The sequence below is a fragment of the Orycteropus afer genome, unplaced genomic scaffold, assembly GCF_000298275.1.
Source record: "Orycteropus afer afer isolate SDZICR_OR568_19922 unplaced genomic scaffold, OryAfe1.0 scaffold00051, whole genome shotgun sequence".
NCBI classification, from domain to species: Eukaryota; Metazoa; Chordata; class Mammalia; order Tubulidentata; family Orycteropodidae; genus Orycteropus; species Orycteropus afer.
In genome coordinates, this window is record NW_006921638.1 from 11,421,177 (window position 1) to 11,435,664 (window position 14,488).

The 14,488-nt window shown below is 38.3% G+C and overlaps 1 protein-coding gene across 1 annotated transcript in view; it reads left to right on the forward strand.

The window, feature by feature from the left end:
• Positions 1 to 7,341, forward strand: part of MIA2 (MIA SH3 domain ER export factor 2) — a 129,145-nt gene extending 121,804 nt beyond the window's left edge. Inside the window, exons 27-29 of the mRNA XM_042780651.1 lie at positions 5,245 to 5,303; positions 5,915 to 6,152; positions 7,175 to 7,341. Of these exons, the coding sequence (XP_042636585.1) occupies positions 5,245 to 5,303; positions 5,915 to 6,152; positions 7,175 to 7,341 (464 nt within the window). The remainder of the gene's footprint in view (positions 1 to 5,244; positions 5,304 to 5,914; positions 6,153 to 7,174) is intronic.
• Positions 7,342 to 14,488: the final 7,147 nt, after the last annotated feature.

Below are 14,488 nucleotides of genomic sequence, written 5' to 3' on the forward strand. Positions count from 1 at the left end.
GAGATGGATTGATATGGTGGCTGCGATGATGGGCTCAAGTATAGCAGGGATTGTGGGGCTGGCGCGGGATCAGGCAGTGTTTCGTTCTGCTGTGCATGGGGTCGCTATGAGTCGGAAACGACTCGATGGCACTTAACAACAACAACAACGTGTTTGGTTACACAGGGAGATATGTATGTGTGTGTGTGTGTGTATATGTATATATTTACCAAGAAAAACCAAACTGCCATTGAATTGATTCCGACCCTTAGCGACCCCCATTACTCTTCCGAGGCTGTAAATCTTTACAGAAGTAGATCACCCCATCTTCCTTCATGGAGTGGCTGGTGGGTTTAAACTGCTGACCTTCTGGTTAGCAGGCAAATGTCTTACCCACTACACCACTACAGCTCCTTATATTTATGTATGTATGTATAGGTAAGTATGTATGAATATACAGGTGAGCATGTATGCATGTTTCTATAGGCAAGTGAATATACATGTTTGTGTATGCTGCATATATATCATATATAAAATAAAGCACATATGATGCACAGTTATGAATATTTTTTAGGTTAACCAAATACTTTGTGGGATTAGATTACTGGGTTTGAGAGCTTAGGACCAGAGTCTTGAGGACCAAACTGGTCAATTGGCATAACTTTCTCATAAAAGTAATGTTCTACAACCTAGTTTAGTGAGTAGCATCTGGGTCTTTAAAGCTTGTGAGTATCCATCTAAGATACAACTATTGGTCTCTACACATCTGGAGCAAAAAGGAAGAAAGAAACCAAAGACTCAAAGAAGAATCTAGTCTATAGGACTAATAAGTCTACATGAACAATCACCTCCTACCTTGAGACCAGAAGAACTAGATAATTGCCAGGCTACCACTGCCAGCCATTCCAAGTAGGGATACAATAGACAGCCTTGGATAGAATGGGGAAAAAAACTCAAATTCCTAAAAAAGCCAGAGTTATTGGACTTGTAGAGGGATACCCTTTAAACTTGGAATTCAGACTACTCCCAGAGGTCACCTATCAGCTAAAAGACATAGTGGCTCATAATATAAGTAATATCACTCATAAGTACTGTGCTCCATGAAACAATCATTTAAATGACACCTAATGGTCAATATTTACCCTGGACCAAAGATGGGACAATAAGAGGAGACAAGGAAGCTAGAAATGGAACAACCAGAATTGAAATGAGAATACTGACACATTGTGAAAAGTGTCACCACTATCACTGAATAATATGTATGGTGGTGGTGGTGTTATGTGCCCTCGAGTCGGACCCGACTCACAGCGACCCCTCCTTGGGTTTCCAAGGCAGCATCACTATGGAAGACGATTGCCCCATCTTCCTTCTGAGGAGTGGCTGGTGGGTTTGAACCGCCAGCGAATAATATGTATAGAAATTATTAAATGAGAACCTGGAGTGGTTTGTAAATTTTCTCCTAAATTGTAATAATTTTTTTTTAATGCATTTTATTGAAATACAGTTTATGTACAGTGAAATACACAAAACTAAAGTGACATGTGTCAGTGCTTTTTTTTTTTTCAGTGTTCCCTCCCCTCCTACCCTTGGTAACCAACAAAGAATGTATCCTTCCATATATAAACCTTTCCTTGACTTATTACAATAATGAACTAATGTTATATTTGTCCTTCTGTGACTGACTTATTTCACTCAGCATAATGGCCTCCAAGTTCATCCATGTTATGTAGCATTTTGCGGATTCTACATTATTCTTTAGTGTTGCATAGTGTTTCATTGTGTTTAAGTACCGTAGCTTGGTTATCCATTCTTCAGTTGATGGGCACATAGGTTGTTTCCATCTTTTTGCTATTGTAAATAGTGCTGCTGTAACATGGATGTGCATGTATCTGTTTGTGTCCTAGCTCTCACTTCTTTAGGATATATGTCTAGTAGTGGGATTGCTGGGTCAAATGGTATTTCTAATTCCTGCTTTTTAAGGACTCGCCATACTGTTTTCCATGGTGGTTGTATCATTTACAATCCCACCAGCAGTGTATGAGAGTCCCAATCTCTCTGAATCCTCGCCAACATTTGTTATTTTCTGTCTTATTGAACTTGTCTCATTTATTCTTCACAGTGACCCTAAAAAGCAGATACTGTTACTATCCTTATTTTATAGATGAAAAACCAGAGGTCCAAAATGGTGCTCAGGATATTAGGTAGGAAGTATCAGAGCCAGGATTTGAACCCATGTCTCTCTGACTCCAGAGCCATGGTCTGGATCCCTGTACTATCTTGAAATGAGAAGGTAGTAAACCCAGCAATTGGTGTACTAAATATTTATTGAATACTTCCTATATGTCAGCCATTATGGTAGTTGTTGGATTTCAGTGGTGAACAGGAGCTGAGCATTACTTATACTTTGAGGCTTAGTAGGTATAACTGAAAAGCAGGCAGTTACACTACATAGTGAGAGTGGTAATGAGTACAGGATGTTACAGGATCTTGTGAGGATACTGATCCAGATGAGGTGATGGTGGTTCAAGGGAAGGACAGTCAAGAAAAAGTTTTTGGGGAAAGTTACATATAAGCTAAAGGAAAAATTAGCTGGAGCAAAATTATGACGATGTTCTAGGAGGAGAGAATAGAATCTCTAAGATTCAGATTCAGAGGTGCCTAGTAAATTATGGCTGCAGCATGGAATGCGAGTCAGGGAATATTGAAACAAGCAGCTGAAGAGGTAATCAGTGAATAGATTTTGCAGGGCCTTGCAAAATGTTCAGAAATTTGGACCTTTTTCTCAGAATAATGGGAATACATTTCAAGCAGAAAAGATTATAATCAGATCTGTCTTTCAGAATAATTATTCTGGTTGCAGTGTGGAGAATAGATTGGAGGGGAGGGGTCAGGTTTGGAGGCTGGGCAATTTTTAGGCTGTGACAGGAATCTGGATGAATGATGATGATGATTTAGCAGAGGGAATAGATAGATGTGAACAGACAGAGAGAAAATAGAATTGGGAAGATTTAGGATTGAAGGCATGTGGGAGGTGAAGGTGCCCAGGTTCCTGGCTGTGGCACCTGGGTGGATAGAGGTGCCAATCATTTTTCTGAGATAAAGAATAAGGAACAGCAACAAACTTGACAGAGAAGATTTTAAGTGCCATTTTCAACTGGAAAAAAAAAAAAAAAAGTAGTGGCAACTGTGATACACCTGCATGTATATTTAAGTGGGAAATTCAAGCTTTGACACTTCAAGGGGAAATTCCTGAATCTGAATTTTAAGTCTAGCAGTCATTAGTAGAATATATCTAATTAAAGCTGGAGGAGTAGATGGGATGTCTCAAGGAGAGAATGAGAAGAGAATGGGGCCAAGAGTGGAACTCAGGGCATCACCATTGAAAGGTGGTTAGGGGAAGTGGAGCCCACCAAAGAGACTGAGCAGGAGCATCTAGAAAAGTAGGAGGAATAGAGAGAAGTTAAAAATGGAAGGCTGAGAGCATTTCAAGTGGTAGGAAGAAATGTAAAATGAGGACTGTTGTTCATTGCCATTGAGTCCAACCCAACTCATCACGACCTCATGGGTGTACAGAGTAGAACTGTGCTTTACAGGGTTTTCATAGCTGTGACTTTTTGGAAGCAAATTACCAGGACTTTCTTCCAAGGCTTCTCTAGGCAGGTTTGAACCACCAACCTTTCATCTAATAGTTGAACGCTTAACCTATGTGCCACTCAGGGACTCAACTAAAAAAACAATGACTAAAAGTGTCTGTTAATTTAACAAAAAAGAATATTTGTGATCTTGGGGAAAATAATTCCACTGGAGGTAGTGGATGTTGCAAATAGATTGCAGTAAAGTAAGGACCTAAACAAACAAGAAAACCAAATGCACTGCTGGCGAGTCAATTCCAACTCATAGCGACCCCTCCTTGGGTTTTTGAGGCAGTATCACTATGGAAGTAGATCTGCCCAGTCTTCCTTCCTTGGAGTGGCTGGTGGTTTTGGACCACCAGCCTTCTGGTTAGCAGTCAAATGCCTTTGGCACTATGCCACCAAAGTGGGAGGAATTCTGAACAATGTATATAGAACAATCTGATTTTTAAAGGAGAGATAGCTGGAGGGGGAATTCTCTTTTTCTTCCTCATTTGTAAAAAGGTATTGGGAGAGAATTGCTAAAATGGATCTAGCAGAAAGGAAGAGGAAAACAACAGAGAAAGAGGAAGGTCCCCCAGGAGACTGGGGGAGGGGTTCTAAGCGCAAGACCAGAGTCATAGATTGGCTAGTAAGAGTCTTTGCCATAATAGGAGGAAGAGGAAAGGTTAGAGGGATATAGTTCCAGGTATGGTTGTATGTTTGGTCACAAAAAGTTAAGGGAGCATCTGAGTGGCTAGTGTAGTAAGTTTGAGGAGAATGGATAAAGTTTGAAATTGCTGAGAGGCAAGCTGGCTCAGACACGGAGGGAGGCCAGGCAGGCAGTGTATAGCTGAAAGTGCTCCTGGAGAACGGTCAGCTTGTAGTGGTGCCAGCCCCCATGGCTCTGTGCTGTTCTTACCCAGCAGAGCTCAGCAGCTCAAGTACAGACAAAATGGAAGGAGAGAGTTGGATTAATCTAGGGTTGAGTTGTTGTCAAACATCAGTGAAAAGTGGCCATTAGGGCAAGGATATTAATGATTGGCAGAAGTGATGAACTTTGAAGTCTAGTTAATTTAGGGAAGTCAGTGAGGAAAGGAGTGAAGAAATTTTCACTACTACTGAGAGGTCAGAGGACTGGAGGCCTCATTGTGGTCCAAAGACAAGTGTAGTGGAGTAAGTAAGTGAAAATGCTAGGAGAGGATAGGTGCCTGTGGTCAGAGAGAGGAATGTTTGAATTCATGTTCTCAGAGATCGAGCGATTCTAGATGATAAAGTCCAGGAACATTTATTTAGAAACAGTAGCCAAATTCAGATTGCTAGTCTTTGTTATCCAATAGAGAAATAAGGAAAGAAGTAGGAAGAAAAGAAAGAGGGCGAGGGATGCCACTTCCCTGTCAGAGATGTCTTTATGACGCTGCTTCAGCAGAATTGCCTCGGAACTAGCTGGGGAAGTCAGCTGCCAGGATGCCTTTGCAGAACACCTAGTCTCCCAAAATTCTAAGGACCTCAAGCTGTTCTTGTGCCTCTGATACAGGATGCTGGTCAAGCTGGTTTATGTGCAGACAAGGGAAGTGGGAAATATCATTGTCCTTTGTGACTTGTAGATTTTCCAAGAATGAAGTGATTAATTATATTTTAACTCTATGTCTAGATGGGCCAATATCTTCAGAAATGGAATCCAGTAAAAATGATCCCAAAGATGATTTTGGTGTAAGTATTGAAAGTAGAATTTTATCCATATATTGAGGAGCCTTCTAATCTCTTGGTTTACTAGAATAGATATTTATCTAATGATCTAGTTGTTGATATAAAAGTGCTTCTCTCTTTTTGACAATCGTACTTTCTCCTTAGCATTCTTGTTAGTACTTTTCTGGGTTCTAATCTATGGTGATAAAGTGCAATTTGTAGGTTAGGGTATTTTTTCCTAGGATTTTTATTTGATGTTTTCAAGTATATTTGTTTATTATTTTGCATTCTTGATTTTCGTCACCTTAAAAATACAAGCATAGGCATGTTATATTTTGTTTTCTGTGTATGTTTGATAAAATAGTGTATTTTGGTACCCTTGGATATGTATGTGTTTTATCTTTAGACAGAATATTACTTTGGTGGTGAAAACTGTTTTCTGTTGGGTTAATGCAATATTTTTGATAGCTAAAACCCATCTGATACTTACTATGGAAAACTGAATATTTCTCTGCATTCTTTTAAGATAAATCCTAGACCGTTTTCTGGCTAAATTCTGAGGTATCTTCTAAATCTAAGGTTTTTAGAAAAACTTCTGCAGATTTTAGTGACTGCCATATGTTAACTTGCCATAGAATTTAAACATGCCTGATTCATCTCTACCTGCTGAAAATGAAGCACCTGGTGGACCCGGATTTGCCCCTCCACCTCACCCTCCAGTTAGAGGTCCGTTGTTTCCAGTGGATGCCAGGGGGCCTTTCCTGAGGAGGGGACCTCCTTTCCCTCCACCTCCTCCAGCAGGCATGTACGGACCTCCTCGGGATTATTTCCCACCAAGGGATTTCCCTGGCCCACTACATGCACCATTAGCAAGTATGCCTTTTGTTCTTTTCTTTTTTTTTTTTTTTAAAGAAACTTACTATATGTTTAAGAGTAAGTCAAGGATATTAATTTTGCTCTATCTTCACCTGGTAATACGTAGAGGAAAAAGTTTTACATGTTCTGTGCGTGTGTCATTACTTTTTCAAATGGGAAGGATCAGACTTCAACTTGATTCATCTTACTAATAGGGAATTATTTGTATATTTTAATAGTCAAGAAAAATCTTTGGATTTTTGAAGCAGCCTTATGTTAAGACTAAAATTATTTGTATCTTATTTGATAGGCAGTTGACAAAAATAATTACAATTTATGTTTTAGCATTAAAATTACTGGCTAAAGTTTTTTTATATAAGTACTTCTGATGTGGTTCTACTTACTTCAAACCTAAAATGTGTCATGTTTGGCTTGTTTGCTGAATATATTGAAATTCTTCAGAACCTCACATAAGAAGGGAATAATTTATTTCTTTTATACCTATACATTGCTATTTAGAATGATAGGTTTCTGAAGAATAACGAGATTTAGTCATTCCTTCCCTTATTCCTCTTCTGTTTCAGAAATTTAAGGTGACTTAGAATAAATTTTGTTTGGAGAATTGAAAAAATTGTCTTTGATATAACTGAAAATATTTTAGGATAATATAAAGTTTGAATTGGGAATCACTGGTCTGAATTTTAAATCTGGTGAAAATTTTATTAAGTGAAAAAGTTTTTGTAAAGTGAGTTTTATCTGTTTTGAAATAATCACCCTTTTACTTTAAAATGTTAAGATGTTAGATTTCCATAGGACAAAAATTGTGTCTAAAACTGATACTCTCTCTAAAATGTATACTTGGATTGAGTTCGTTTTACTCAATATTGTAAAAATTTATTTTTTATTTAAAGTAATTATTATAGTGTCAGTTTTTGAGTATAAAGATACATATTAGAAGTTGTAAGCTAATGATTTATTAGTACTGCAGTACAGGTGTTTAAAGTTTTAAAAAAATGTCTTTTACCAATGTCTTTGAACAGTGAGAAATATGTATGCACGGAGAGGTTTTCCTCAATATCTTCCCCCAAGACCTGGATTTTACCCTCCACCTCCAAACCCTGAAAATAGAAGTGAATTCCCTTCAGGTTTGATTCAGACTTCAAATGAGCTTACTACTGAACATCAAGACCCACCACAAGAAACTTGATAATATCTATCGTCTCTCTTTAAAAGTAATTTTTGACTTCTCTCTTCTTTGCAGTTAAGTAACTGCTATTACTTAAGTGATTCTTTTGCTCAAATTGGAGCTTAATGGAATTATAATTATAATTCTCAGGATAGTATTTTATAAATAAAGATGATTTAAATATGAATCTTATGAGTAAATTATTTCTATTTTATTTTATTCTAGATGGTATAATTATTTTAATTTGATTCATCTGCTATCACATAAACAATAATGGATTATATATATCTATATGTATAGATATATATATAAAATCTTGCAGTTGGGGATATTTTAAATTCCAGAGGCTGTGTCTTTATGCCAAGAACTGTATTTACTATAGTTACAGACAAATGTGAAAATAACTTTATGCTTAATTAAATTTTAACTGGTTTAAAGACTTGTTTGGCATTTATAATAATAATAAAATCATCTAGTTTTTTCATAAATGTGGCTTCATTAATTAGTTCTTTTTCCTTCTATCAGTATCTTGAGGCTCAAAACTAATGTTTTATATGTGTTTTTCTGACCATTATTTTACCAAAAATATGCCTTCTTTCTTACAGATAGACATATAAGACCCAAAGCAACAAATTAATACACTTTTATAAATAAAAATTATATTTTAAAGAAAAACAAGATATTCTCTAGTGGTGAATTCCAGAATTTGGATCTTAGTTCAGTTACTGGTTCTGTCTGTAGTTTTATTTCTTCCACGTTCTTCTGTTCATTTGTAAGATAATGACTCATTCTGTAGAACGTTAAGATTAACTACAGGATAATTGTACTGAGGCAATGTGTCATCATTTTGAGCTTTAGACTTAGTATCTTTAAAGTAATTTTTCATAAATCAGGTCTTTATTCTTTTATTGGTCTTGACATTAATATGATTATGAAAGAAGAAGGAAATTAAATACACCTAATAAATGTCACAGCACTTATGATGATGAACTTGGATATTTTTGTTGTTTACTTGGATTATTTTTTTTTCACTGCCAAAAGGCAGAAGATGAACTATTCTTGAACAAACCAGTGATGCATTTGTAATTGGAACATTTCACGCTAGCATTTTTCCAGATGTCTTTGGAACTCTGTCGTATGAGATATTTCCACCCCCTCCCCAATTTCACCCTTACTGCAGAAAAAAAATTGAAAAAAAAAAAAGGATCTATGTGAAATGTTTGGAAAAATATTAAGTAGAACAAGAATGGTGCCAATATTGTTACAGTTGGTATTTAAATGACAGAGTTCAGGGGAAATAAGACAACGTTTTAAAGTTGGAAAGTGAAAGGAAAAAGAGAAATTGGGTAGAAATGATTCAGAACATTCCGACCAAGTGAAATTTTTTTTTGTTTGCCCTAGGATAGGGCAGACCTGTCAGAACTCAGATAGAAAGAAGGGAAAGACAGAGGAGAAGGCAAAATGAAACCGAGAGAGTGGTAATAAACTGAGGAAGCACACTCAGCAGAGGCAGGGAGAGCAGTGTGACAGTGCAGTGAAGAAGACAGGAAGAACCGATGTAGGCTGAATGGCTTCAAATAGACTGGGTTTCTGCAATGATGAACATTTTTAGCTTTAAAATACATTTTTATTAAATGGGAACAAATTAAATAATAGAGAGTAGCTTAGGATAAATAGTTCATTCCCCCACCTTCTCCTTTTGCCCTAAAGTACTGCTAACCAAAGGTTGATGGTTCAAACCCACCACCATCTGCTTTCTGGGAGAAAGAGGAGGCAGTTTGCCTCCGTCAAGATTTACAGCCTTGGAAATCCTATGGGACAGTTCAACTTTGTCCTATAGGGTTGCCATGTGTCAGAATTGACTTGATGGCAGTGGGTTTAGTTTTGGTTGGTCTCCTTATTCCTAACTATGTTTACCAAATAGTTTCAGTTTTAACTGTTTTTCCTTATTTAATTCTCATCTAGAATTTTAGAAGATAGACCTTTATTTCTTGATTTATCAACTTGATTCATTAAATTCATCAGTTTGTCTATTAATTCCTTCAGATGAAAAATTAGGATTTAGCACACTTACACTATTCTCACCCCTGTTTTCTTTCCATGTTTGATATTTATCCAAATTTAAGTTGTATTTTGTAATCTTTGTAATTTTAATATTATTTACTTTTAACTGTTTTTCCTTATTTAATTCTTGTGTTACTAGATGTTTGGTTACTTTGTGGTGCTCTAACAGAAAATACCACAAATGGGAGACTTTAATAAACAGGCATGTATTCTCACAGTTTTGGAGGCTAGAAGTCCGAGTTCAAAGTGCCAGGCTCTAGGGGCTGGGTGAAAGCTCCTGACCTTGGGCTTCAGCTCTGCCTCTGGCTCCTAGCCCCCATTGGAGTTAGAGGATCTCTTCACTCGGGCAGCTGCTGGGTGCTGAGGCTGATGAACCCAAGGTTGACAAATAAAAATGGCACTGTCCCAGTATTACCAAATAACAGGGCAGGCCACTAATTCAAGTCCAGAGATAGTCCCAAGATTGGCAGGCAGTCATGGCAGACTGCTGAACAACGGCTTGGCTACATGCAATATTCAATCGTGCCAAAAACCTACTGACCTTTCTCAACGCTTCTTATATGTTGGAAGCAGACCACATCCCTAAAGCAGCTACTTAGCTGCTCCAGTAGATTCCACCATGGAACTGATACCAATCTCACCATGGGGAATAATTACATCCAGATGCCCAGCCACTCAGCCAGACCCAGCCAAGTTGGCACATAACCATAACTACCACACTTGAATTTTAGAAGATACCTTTTTTTCTTAACAGTTTGATTCATTAAATTCATCCATTTGTCTCTTAATTCCTTCAGATGAGAAATTGAGATTTAGCACTCTTACACTATTCACACCCCCATTTTCTTTTTATGTTTGATATTTATCCAGATTTCAGTTTTATTTTATAATCTTTGTAATTTTAATACATTTAAATTTAATATACTTAGTACCCCTCCCCCATATTTCTACTACCATGGCTAATGTCCTTTGTTCTATTAGTATATATTTTCAAGGTTGCTAATAATTATATTATGTCTGTAACCATAACCCATCGTATATATTTGGTCTTTGGTTGATCTAAAATTTGAAAATCAATAACATTTACATCATCATCATTTTATTGTTCACTATCAGGTCAAATCATGCACTAATTTACATTTCTTCTCTGTGAATTCTCAGTATCAGAATTCTTGGGTTACTCAGAAGTCAGGTTTTTTTTTTAAATTTTTATTGTGATTTAGGTGAAAGTTTACCAAGCAAATGCATTTTCCATACAGCAATTCAAACACATCTTGTTTCATGAAATTAACTGCAATTCCCCATGATGTAACAGTTCTCTTCCTACTTCCTCCCTATAGTTACCTCTTCCCTGTGTCCTACTTTCTTATGCATTCCTGTCCCTCGAGCTGTCTCTCTGGACGAACACTGCACTTTTGTTCTCCCAAGATTGATCATTTTAAGGAGTGTACCTATCTACCTGATGTAAATGTTCACCCTATATGCTTGTCTGTTGTTTGGCTGGAAGCCATAGGAGTGAGTTCAGTTCCAGATCTGAAGGGTAACTAGAGGCCAGAGTCTTGGGTCTTACCAGTCTTTGTCAGACCAGTAAACCTGGTCTTTTTTATGATTTTGAGTTTTGTTACACATTGTTCTCCCACTCTGTCCATGGTCTCCTGCATGGATCCTTTTCCAAGTGGCTGACAGTGGTAGCTGGGCACCATCTAGTTCTTCTGGTCTCATGGTCATATAGGCTGAGGATCTCATGGTCTACTAGTCCCTTGGACTAATCATTTCCATGTGTCTTTGGTTTTCTTCATTCTTTGCTCTGGATGAGGAGAAACCCATTGTTGCATGTAGATGGCCGCTTGTAAGCTTTTAAGACCCCAGTTGCTGCTCACCAAAGTAGGATGTAGTATGTTAAGCCAGTTGAGCTTGATGTCCCCTGTGACTATGATCCCAAGCTCACTGGTGCAACTACTCACTCCCTCAGGGTGGTTGTCTGTGCCCAAGATGTTGTTATAACTTTGCCCTTTGTTAGCTCTATTATATATTTGGACATTCGTATAGTGCATACAAATACGTATGTAGAAATATCATCTGCCAACCTTATATATGGTCATGAGTTTATTCCCTTTTGTCTAGATACACCTGATCATTCACCTTGTCTACCCATCTATTTACCCATAGATTGATGTTTGCCATCACTGATACCACAGTATTGTATATGTAAAAGGGTTTACCTTTGTTGTCTGTACCTTTTGTATACATATCTCTGTCTTCCTCCTTTTCAGTGCCACCATGTTGATCACTCACTTTTAATACATTGCCTTTCCTTTCACCCAAATCAATGCTTGTCTCTCCCTATGTAGCAGTGTTGCCTCTCCTCCTCCTCATCCTTGGTAACCAACAAAGTTTCCTTCCATATATAAATCTTTCCTTTACTTTTTACAATAGTGGACTAACACAGTATTTGTCCTATGATTGATTGATATCATTCAGCATAATGTCCACCAAATTCATCCATGTTATGCAGTGTTTTGCAGATTCTACATTATTATTTTGGTTGATTTTTCAGTTCTGAGTTGCAAAAGTCTGGATGTGGCAAAGGGAATCAGGTTATCAGACTTGGTTTGGAGTGCAGTATGAGGTAAGGAAAATTTGTAATGAGAAAATTTTATTCCTATTCAGTATCTTCAGCCAAAACAAGGCCAGGGGCTGACTGTGGAACAGACCATCAATTGCTCATATGCAAGTTCAAGTTGAAGCTGAAGACAAGTCCATGAGAGCCAAAATATGACCTTGATTATATCCCTCCTGAATTTAGAAACCATCTAAAGAATAGATTTGATGGACTGAACACCAATGACTGAGAATCAGAGGAATTGTGGGATGACATCAAGAACATCATCCATGCAGAAAGCAAGAAGGTCATTAAAAAGACAGGAAAGGAAGAAAAGACCAAAATGGATGTCAGAAGAGACTGAAACTTGCCCTTGAATGGAGATTAGTCAAAGCAAATGGAAGAAATGACAAGATAAAAGAGCTGAACTGAAGATTTCAAAGAGCAGTTGGAGAAGACAAAGTCAATTATTACAATGAAATTTGCAAAGACCTGGAGTTAGAAAACCAAAAGGGAAGAACACACTCAGCATTTCTCAAGCTGATGGAACTGAAGAAAAAAATCAGGCCTTGAGTTGTAATATTGAAAGATTCTATGGGCAAAATATTGAATGATGCAGGAAACAGCAAAAGAAGATGGAAAGGATAAACAGAGTCACTGTACCAAAAAGAGTATTTGACCATCCATTTCAGGAGGCAGCATATGATCAAGAACCAATAGTACTGAAGGAAGAAGTCAAAGCTGAGTTGAAGGAATTGGCAAAGAACAAAGCCCCATGAATGGACAGAATATCCATCGAGATGTTTCAAAAAACAGATGCTGTGCTGGAGATACTCCCTTGTCTGTGCCAAGAAACTTGGAAGACAGCTACCTGTCTTTTCCAAATCAGGAAGGGAGTGTATCAGGGTTGTATCTTTTCACCATACTTACTCAATCTGTATGCTGAACAAATAATCCAAGAAGCTGGACTATATGAAGAAGAATGTGGCATCAGGATTGGAGGAGGACTCATTAACAACCTGGAATTCGCAGATGACACAACTTTGCTTGCTGAAAGTAAGGATGACTTGAAGCACTTCCTGATGAAGATTAAAGACTTCAGTCTGCAGTATGGATTACATTTTAACATAAAATGAAAGTCCTCACAACTGGACCAATAAGCATCATCATAATAAATGGAGAAAATATTGAAATTGTTAAAGATTTCATATTACTTGGTTTCACAATCAACACCAGTGGAAGCAGCAGTCAAGACATCAGATGACATATTGCACTGCGCAAATTTGCTGCAAAAGACCTCTTTCAAGTGCTGAAGAGCAAAGATGTTTCCTTGAAGACTAAGGTTCACCTAACCCAAGCCATGGTATTTTCAGTCGCCTTATAAGCATGTGAGAACTGGACAGTGATAAGGAAGACTGAAGGAGTTGATGCTTTTGGGTTGTGGTGTTGGCGAAGAATACTGAAAGTACCATGGACTCTCACAAGAACGAACAAATGTGTCCTGGAAGAACTTCAGCCAGAATGCTCCTTGGAAGCAAGAATAGCCAGACTTCATTTCTCTTAACTTTGGTCATTGTTTGATTACCTAGTGGTGCTCTGACAGGAATATACCACAAATAAGATGACTTTAAGAAGCAGGAGTTTATTCTCTTACACTTTGGAGGCTTTGCATCTGAGTTCAAAGTACCAAGCTCTAGGGGCTGAGTGAAAGCCCCTCAAACTTGAACTTCAGTTCTGCCTTGTGTGCGGAGCCCGTTGAAGCTGGAGGCTTCACTCATACAGCTGTTGGCTGCTGAGGCTGACAAACCTAGGGTCGACAGGTGAAAAGGCACAGTCCCAATGTTACCAAAAAACATGGCAGGCCATTGATTCAAGTTCAGTGAAAGTCCCAAGATTGGCAGAGTACAGCAGGGTACCGAATGAAGACTCGGCTACATGCAGGGTTCAAGGGTGCCAAAAAATTAGAGACCATTCCCTAAGCTGCTGCTTATACATGGGAAGCAGACCACATCACTAAACCAGCTACTCAGCTGCTTGTGGTAGATCCCACCATGGAGCTGATTGCCAGTCTCATCATGGGGAATAACTACCATCAGCTGCCCAGCCACTTCACTGTTGTTGTTATGTGCCATCGAGTCGGACCGACTCATAGCGACCCCTCCTTGGGTTTCCGAGGCGCTATCACTACGGAAGTAGATTGCCCAACCTTCCGAGGAGTGGCTGGTGAGTTTGAACCTCCAGCCTTCTGGTTAGCAGTCAAGTGCCTTAGGAACTATGCTACCAGAGATCTCAGCCACTCTACTAGGCCCAGGCAAGTTGACAACAACCTTAACCACCACAGTCATCTTGTCAGAAGGGACCATTGCCTGGAGAAGGATATGATGCTTGGTAAAGTGGAGGGTTTCAATGAGATGGACTGACGCAGTTGCTGCAACAGTGGGCTCAGGTATAGCAAGGATCATGAGGCAGTGTTTTGTTCTGTTGTGCATAGGGTCGCTGTTA